The 9414-nt window shown below is 40.8% G+C and overlaps 1 protein-coding gene across 1 annotated transcript; it reads right to left on the bottom strand.

The window, feature by feature from the left end:
• LOC109233771 lies at positions 664 to 1918 on the bottom strand. Its single transcript, XM_019399634.1, has 2 exons — positions 1550 to 1918; positions 664 to 672 (listed from the first exon to the last, which is right to left on the bottom strand). The coding sequence occupies exons 1-2, from the start codon at positions 1916 to 1918 to the stop codon at positions 664 to 666; spliced, it is 378 nt and encodes a 125-aa protein (XP_019255179.1).

Raw genomic sequence — 9414 nt, forward strand, 5'->3', positions numbered from 1 at the left:
GCGATGACCTGAGATCCAAGCTTGACGTCCCTGCCTACTTCGCTCGACTCGGAGCTAAACTTGCACTCCAGGTACTCTGTCTTAGCCCTGCTTAGTTTGAAACCCTTGGACTCGAGAGTCTGCCTCCGGACCTCCAACCTCTCGTTAACACCAACCCTCGTCTCGTCTATCAGGACTATGTCATCAGCAAATATCATACACCATGGCACATCCCCTTGAATATGGCGTGTTATAGCATCCATCACCAAAGCAAATAAGAGAGGGCTAAGTGCAGATCCTTGATGAAGCCCCATTACCACCGGGAAATGGTCTGAGTCGCCACCCACCATCCTAACCCTAGTCTTAGCTCCATCGTACATGTCCTTAATCACTCTGATATAGGCTTCCGGCACGCTCTTCGCCTCCAGACACCTCCATAGCACCTCCCTTGGGACCTTGTCGTACGCCTTCTCCAAGTCGATAAACACCATGTGCAGGTCCTTCTTCTTATCCCTGAAGTGTTCCACCAATCTCCTGACAAGGTGGATAGCTTCTGTAGTGGAGCGGCCCGGCATGAAACCGAACTGGTTCACGGATATAGACGTCATCTCCCTCACCCTCGCCTCAACCACCCGCTCCCAGACTTTCATGGTGTGGATTAGTAATTTGATACCCCTATAGTTGTTACAACCCCTATAAGCAATCTCACAGTGATAACATATTATCCCACTCCTGAAATTCCTCAACTGAGTAATTATGGACTGCTCCTCAAGGTGAGTAGGAGCACCATCAAAGGAATACAANACAACAACAACTACCCAGTATAGTCCCACAAGGTGGGGTCTGGGGAGGGTAATACGTACACAGGCCTCCCCTACCCGAAAGGGCAGAGAGGCTGTTTCCAATCGACCCTCGGCTCAGGAAAAGGAAAAGGAAAACAAAAAACAAAAAACCAAAAACAAAAGAGCATTAGTAACTCCAGCAGAAATCACATAAATAATTAATCTAAACATAAAACCATAAATAAAAATGGCAAACAAATATATCGACCAGTAACTACCATAAGGGGGCACAATACAATACACAGATCATCCATGGACGAGCCTACAAACCCCCACCCCCCCCCCAAGCCCCGGGACAGAAGTACGAAAAATTCTAGAAGCCCCTATCCTACAACCCTGATACTAGACCTCCAGACTTTCCTATCAAGGGCCATGTCCTCGGAAATCCGCATTCTAGCCATGTCCTGCCTAATCACCTCTCCCCAATACCTCTTGGGCCTCCCTCTGCCTCGACTCGCGCCAACCACCGCCAGCCGCTCACAACTCCTTACCGGGGCATCGGGGCTTCTCCTCCGCACATGCCCGTACCACTTGAGCCTCGCTTCCCGCATCTTCTCATCTACTGGGGCCACCCCCACCTTCTCCCGAATAACTTCATTCCTAATCCTATCTAACCTGGTGAGCCCGCACATCCACCTGAGCATCCTCATCTCCGCAACCTTCATTATCTGGACATGGGAGTTCTTCACCGGCCAGCACTCAGCCCCATACAACATGGCAGGTCTAACCACAGCTCTATAAAACTTCCTCTTGAGTTTCTGTGGCACTTTCTTGTCATACAAGACTCCTGATGCAAGCCTCCATTTCGACCACCCCGCCCTTATACGGTGAGTGACATCCCCGTCGATCTCTCCGTCCCCCTGAATCACCGACCCAAGATATCTGAAACTGTCCCTCTTGGCGATGACCTGAGATCCAAGCTTGACGTCCCTGCCTACTTCGCTCGGCTCGGCGCTAAACTTGCACTCCAGGTACTCTGTCTTAGCCCTACTTAGTTTGAAACCCTTGGACTCGAGAGTCTGTCTCCAGACCTCCAACCTCTCATTAACACCGACCCTCGTCTCGTCTATCAGGACTATGTCATCAGCAAATAGCATACACCATGGCACATCCCCTTGAATATGGTGTGTTATAGCATCCATCACCAAAGCAAATAAGAGAGGGCTAAGTGCAGATCCTTGATGAAGCCCCATTACCACCGGGAAATGGTTTGAGTCGCCACCCATCGTCCTAATGTAAACCTTACGGGTAATTAATTTAGTGCTTTTTTATGAATGGGTGTTTGTTCTTTACCCTTGTTCACGCGTTAATTTTGGAATTAATGGTTGGAAACATTAATGCATGCCTTTTTGACTTGGTCTTTACTTGAAAAAGAGGGACCTAGTCTAGCAAAACTTGGCTAACAAGAAATTATGCTAATGAAGGATTTGACTTTCCTAATTAAAGGGTTTGAACTAGAGATAGGGAAAACCCGACTTGAGCTTATATCAACTATTTTTCTTGATACCCATTTGGGCTTGATCAAGATGAATTGGGCAAAATAACTCTATAACCGAGAATTATCGAGTGGGTAACTTAGAGTTGAGAGTTATAATACACCCCAATCACTAATGCAAGTGCTAACGTAATTAACCCCATTAGGCTAACAACTAGGCGAAGGTTACATCCCTAGGCCTTTTACCTATTTGAAAACAACCAAAAACAATTCATCAGTTTCTAGTTTCATTTCTCTAGTTAATCATTCATAGTGTAGTTTATAGAAGTAATTAGCAAAACCAACTTGATTGGAAGTGTATTTAAGCTATTTCTTCCACACGCATCAAGTGTACACTCTAACACCCATTCTTATCTCCTTGAGGAAATCGACCCCAACTCATAGTTGGGTACTATTCTTCCAACGAACTCTTCCACTCATTGTTGAGTGTGGATTGGGAGTGGATAAGTAGCCTCTCAAAGATAAGTACAGACGTCTTCGTACCGATTCGCAAGACTCTACTAAACTCGCTCATGACTCGTGAGACCTAAGTAACCTAGGGCTCTGATATGAACTTGTCACGGCCAAAATTTCCAACCCGTTGTGATGGCGCCTAACACACTTGCTAGGCAAGCCGACAACCACAAAACAGCTAAACATTTGAATAAAACATGTTTAATTAACTCCATAACAGCAAATCTCATAAATATCTAATAAAAGTAACCGAAACTCTACTACAACCATCACAGCACCTGGTGTCAACGAGAACATGAGTACTACAACATCTCAACATAAAACAAACTCTAATACAACGGTCTAAATAGTATAACAGTACTGAATAAAATAAAAGGAAGGAGAATCAAGGTCTGCAAGCGTCATAGCAAGCACCTCAATGTCTCCAAGCAGGTACTAGCACCAATCTAGCAATCACTGCGTCCAGATGTACTTGGATCTGCACATGAAGTGTAGAGTGTAGTATGAGTATAATCGATCCAATGTACTCAATAAGTATCATATCTAACCTTGACGAGGTAAAAGAATCACAAATTATAATGATGCTAGCTATAACCTGTACAGTTTCATCATTTTAACAAGTACAGAACAGTAATGAAATCACGTCATAAAGCACATGAAGAAGCATATGTGTATGTATATGTACATGTTCTCAATTACTATACTCAGAGAATGTTCAGCATATAGAGATGATATGAAGTTAAATCAGATAAATAATCACGAAAATTTCAAGTGAAGATGAAATGCAAAATCCAAACAAACACTAGCCTGATTTCCTCAACCTATTCAATTCCATACCAAACCACTTATCAGTTTTCCTCAATATCCACGTGTACACCATCAAGAGAGAGACATGAGAGGGTGACCCTAGGGGGATAGAACCATATGCGCACGCATGCACGACCAATTCAATGTGCTACCAACACGTCATGGTCATAGGCTCAAAATTATAATCCGCTCGGCGTGGTCACAGGTATAACAACACCATCTGCCCAGTGTGGTCACAGGCATAACAACACAATCTGCTTGGCGTGGTCACAGACACCTGGTCCAATCATATCACACAGGAGCAAATAAACAAGAATGTGATGAATAAATAACAAATCTTATGTTCCTGGACAAGTAAAAATGACATGCTAAGTGTAAGCATGTGCAAAGTGCGCTACCATAGCTTAAATCAGCAATTTCATCACAGAATAGTATTTTATTAAGTTCATTCAAGGATTAAACCTCTATGTAACTTCAAAAATGGCTCAAATAGTTCACAATGTGAGCACGTGATTTTTGCCCTAAGCAATAATTCCCAAAATTTCAAACAAAATAATTTTTTCTAGTATTTTATAAATTTTTGTGAATTTTGTGGCATTCTTTGGTAATTGTTGCATTTTTATTTGTGCATTTTAATCCATATGAAAATACCAAAAATATGCATTGGCATTTAGGGATTTAATTTCACAATTTTAGTATTAATTAGTTTTAGAATAAAATGTAAAGAAAATTGCAAGAAANAAAACAACCGCTTTAGGCCCCATATTTGTTGGGCTCCATTTTTTGTTACACCTAATAGATTATGTATGTGAGCACGTGATTTTTGCCCTAAGTAATAATTCCCAAAATCTCAAACAAAACAATTTTTTCTAGCATTTTTACAAATTTTTGTGAATTTTGTGGCATTTTTTGGCAATTGTTGCATTTTTGTTTGTTTGTGCATTTTAATCCATATGAAAATACAAAAAAAAATGTGCATTTTTGCATTTAGGATTTAATTTCATATTTTTAGCATTAATTGATTTTAGAAAAAATGTTAAGAAAATAACAAAAAAAGGAGGGTCCATTTTGCATTTTGGCATTAGTTTGTATTTCTCTTTAGGAATTAATTAGGAAATATAATTGTTAGAGTCAATTTGTTTTAGTTTTATTTTTAGCATTTTTTTTTATATATAAAAAATATGAAAATAAAATACAAAAGCAATTAAAGAAAATACAAAAGAAAACAATTGGGTTTCATTAAAATGCCCGGAATTGGGCCAGATCTTGTTTAACAAATCCCAGCCCAATTTTGCCCAGTTCCAGCCCAAAACGCTGGCCCAAACGCCTTGCCCGGTCCGTCTCCCTTGCCCAGCCCTAACGATGTCGTTTGGTCCTAGTCAATCCTGGCCGTCGAGGTTTCATGATCTAACGGCCAGGAAGCTAGGGTCAATTAATATATATATGTCCAAACACACCCCCCTACCCCCCTCACCACCTCTCTCTCATCCCCATCCCTTAGAGACGCATATAGCCGCCGGTATAACACCACCACGGCCCCGCCGTCCTCCGCCCTAGCGCCGCCGGCGGCGATGCTCCGATCAACCCCAAAATTACACCCCAGATTCCCCTTCTCCTCCTTTACCTGAATCCACTGTCCTTTGCTTTCAAATCTTACTGGAACTCGTCGAATATCCGTTCAAAAGTTTCCGGCCAAGTCGCAAACTCACCCAAACTGGCCCAAATTCGTACCATATGTCCCTCATCCCTCCCTCATATTAATCCCTAACCAGAATCTTTCGAATATTGCCAAAGCTTCTCGAATTTTAGATCTTAGACTGGCAGAACCCTAGCTCAAAAAATCTTGGGGGATTTTGGACCGTAATTTCCCTAATCATGTGTGTTCTTTTGAAAACACACGATTAGGGATGTTACGTGTCAAGAATCCCGGAGGATTCAAACAAATGGCCGGTCAGAGTTTCCCCATGGTCAGTCGAATGCTCTGATTCAGTAAGTTTGCTGATTACTTCTATTTTTGATTCTTATTTTTGGGTTTCCGTATCTGTTCTAAGTTTAGTTTACGATTTGTTTCGAGTCTGGTCGATCCTGTTTGAGCTTTGTTTGGATTTCAATTCGTTCCTCAGCATCTGAACTGATTAGTAATCTCTTATGGCTGCTGTTAGTTAGCATTAATTAATTTAGTTTAGTTTAGATCAGTTTAATTAGTAATCGTATTAACAGTTCCATGTTTAGGGTTTAATTAAGTTTTATGATTTGTTAATGATCTTCGTGGAGGTACTGTTCTCAGTCTTCATGTTTGATTTAAATTTATTCCAATAGGTCTAATTTTTGTTTAGTTTAGTTAGTTGATTCATGAGTGGTCACTGCAGTTTGTAGTTCATGGTTAGGTTGGATTTCATGATTGGTTAATTGTGCAAAAATTCAATTTGGTGGGATCTTTTGGCTATAGCTGAACAAGATAGTGACCAGCAATTACAGTAAAAGGGTTTTGGTCTGGCCAGTAATTTCAGGAGGTTCAAAGGGTAGTTTAGGCATGGGAAAGGGGTACTTTTATCAGATTTGGTAATTTTTGAAGGGGGGTAAGGATAGAATAGGGATTGTAATAAGTATAGAACCTTCTAGGATGGACTATAGTGTAGGTTTTAATAAACTTAGGGTAGTTACTTGTGTAACAAGTCAGAAAGTAAAGGGTAAACACTGAAATTAGAATAGGGACTAAGGGGTAAAAGGAAAATCTGAAATTGGACCCTAAGTTCACCTATAAGTAGGCATTCATTTGCCTTGATGAAGGAGGTTTTTTTTTCTGGGCAGACATCTAAACCCCCTCCCAAAAGGCATTATACAAAGTTTCTGGAAGCCTAAAATTCCTTCAGAATAATACTAATATCAGCATTAGGATCAGAAACAAGCTGGTTTACGAGTGTACTGTTCAACATTTGAAAGTTGCTGCAAAGAGAGTCATTAGGGTGTATTTGAGCTGCTGTAAAATGAAGTCTGAGTAGTCAAGTTGGTTTTGATTTGCATTGATGCTCGAAGTTGTTGCTGTCTTGGTTCATCACTTTATCCCTGAACTTGCTATGTTGACTGAGCTGTTACTGGACTTTAACTTATTCCTGGGCTGCTGTCGAAAACTGTCACTGCTGCTGATCTTTTCCTTTTCTTATTTGCATTTACCAGGTACACGTTTGAATCTGCCTTGCTGTAACTTTACGCTTGAAATGGAATACAATTACTCCCCTGTTTGATCCTGAAATGTGCTGCTTGGACTGTGGTGTGTTGGTAGTCAAATGGGCATTAGATTTAATCACCCAGCATAGTGTAAATCGATTTATATGAGTGTAAACCCTGGACTGTATAACTGGACTGTTCGTATGGACTGTGCAATGAGCTTTAATTCTGATTATAGCAGTTCACATGTTAGAATCTAATGTCTACTTTCTGCGGTTAATGACATGATTGGACTGTTTCGATTTTTATTTTTTACGTATCTCACATCCGGTGAGAATCCAAAACCTGCGTAGTTCGGGCAAATAACTTCTAACTATTTCTGAAAAAAACACTCCTAATTTTTGAAAATAAAACTTGATTTTTCTTTTGGTTTTGTTGCAACTTCAAGACTCTTTACATAGTTCTTTTTCCATGGCGAATAAACAACGACTAATTTTGAAAATAAAACTCTTTTGTTTTATTTTTCCACTGGCAAACAAAAACTACTTTTCTTCTTCAAAAAAATCCGGGGTAGCATTTCGGCCACTACTTGGCCATTTGGTTTTTCTTAAGTATATGTAAATAACTTCTTCACACTGCTACTTTACTCTTTCTTCTCTCATTTTTTTTTTTTCAATACTCCTGCCCAGAATATTTCAAAGTCGGTCAGCATGTGGCAGGTCCAAAACAGATAAATGCACCAATCAGGCACTGAATCAGGATGGTCCATTTATTCCGGGTACATATCCTAGACAGACCCACACTCCTGGTTGAGTCCCCTAAGTCAAACATGCACGTGATGCAAAGATAAGCGCTTCCTACTAGGGATCCGACATGAAGTCAAGTTTTCTTCTAGGTTCAAAAACCTGGGTATGTAGTTCTAGACTGTGTACCCGACGGCGGACAACTCGAGTCGAGGAGGGGGCTACGTACCGCGGAACCAAAAGGCCATCCTGGCTTAGTAACTTGTCCGTTCCTTCTTTCTTATTTTATAGGTATGACCACTAACAGAATTAGGGAAGTTCTCAACCAGTAGCACATCCCCGGAGGTGGGAAGAGAAAGGTTTCAGCACAGTTTATATACAATTCAGATTAATATCAAAGCGGTTAAAAAGCCAAACATTTGCCACATTTTAGCATGAAACATGTAGGAAAACCAGATAAAGCCAAATATACAACAGTATATCTAAGCTCGAATTCTGAACCCTGAACCGAAGTTATTGGGTGGTTGTAGAATCCCCAGCAGGAGTCGCCAGAGCTGTCACACCTCCTTTTTCATTACGTACACCCGCAAAAGAGGGAAATAAAGGCGAGTTATTTCCAACTTGAAGTGACAATCGGAACGGGATTTATTATTAGATTTCAGGAGTCGCCACTTGGGGAAATTAATGTGTCCCAGTCACCGATTTGAATCCCCGATCCGAGGACAATTATGACTCTTCCGTTAGCCAAGTCAGCGAAACCAAACAATCCGGGTAAGGAATTCTGTTAACCCGCGGAGCAGGTGTTAGGCATTCCGGGTTCCGTGGTTCTAGCACGGATCGCTCAAACTGGTCGTAATGTATTTTAATCTGATTTCGAAAACATGTTATAACTTATGAGCCTTATTATAGTAAACCACTGTTTATTTTTATGAGAATTGCAAACGTTCGTGAAAATGCGTATCTTGAACCACGTCGCAGCCAGTGCACCCGTTTGATGTTAACACAATTTCGACTTCGTCAAGATTTGATTTGGTCACATAAAAAATGTGCACCCGTTTATTTCAGGAAGTTAATATTATTAAAATACGCGCCTAAGGCAACTTACGGTTTATTAATCTTTGTGGGAAAACCGTGAAATTTCGCTAAAACGGATTCACACTTGAATTCTAAGCTATTTTTTTATAAGCATTTATTGAGCGGCACCGCCTTTTTTAGTCCATGCTAGCGACGCGGCTCGTCTCATCATTTATTAAAAAAGGGCCAACACTAAAAATGAAAAGATTTTTCCATTTTTGATCTTGTCTCTAATAAAAGAAAGAAGTCTTAGTTGACTATTATTTGCGAAAGTACACACAGCTTACCAATTAGGCAATATCGAGTCAATCTGTTCTTCCTTGGCCTTGGGCCTAAAACAGCCCAAATCCACATGGGACTGGTTACAGACTGGACAATTGAATCTTGCCCAATAAACCAAATGTTGGCCTAAACCATCAGGCCCAGTCCTGAGAGGCCAATTAAAACCCCAGGGCTAACGCCACCCCAAGTGAGGGGCTACTGGACGGGGTCGCATACTCAGTAGAGACTTAGTGCCCACGTTATTCAAAAGATAGGCCTGTTAATCCTCGATCCCGTTAACAAGACCCCAATCAGAACTGGAAGCTTCAAGCAAATCACACGGAAAAATACTACTGAACCTATTTCAAGTTGTTCAATGGTTATCGCACTACTGCTGCAACTAAGTTTCAGAAATGATACGGGATCAACTAGGACTAAGGTGTTACATAATATGAGAGGTATCAAAACTTAAGATGTCAAGTCCTTATTTCTATTCCGACTTAACTTATCAGGCTAATAATTCGTTACAATTACCCTACTAACACTTGTTCATACAGGGTACAACTGCAATAGGAGTCCTATTGGACATGAA

The sequence above is a fragment of the Nicotiana attenuata genome, chromosome 10 (genome assembly GCF_001879085.1).
Source record: "Nicotiana attenuata strain UT chromosome 10, NIATTr2, whole genome shotgun sequence".
Classification (NCBI taxonomy): Eukaryota; Viridiplantae; Streptophyta; class Magnoliopsida; order Solanales; family Solanaceae; genus Nicotiana; species Nicotiana attenuata.

Excerpts from the sequence above, each read along its gene's own strand:
- LOC109233771 (XM_019399634.1), bottom strand. The coding sequence starts at position 1,918 with ATGCTATTTGCTGATGACATAGTCCTGATAGACGAGACGAGGGTCGGT.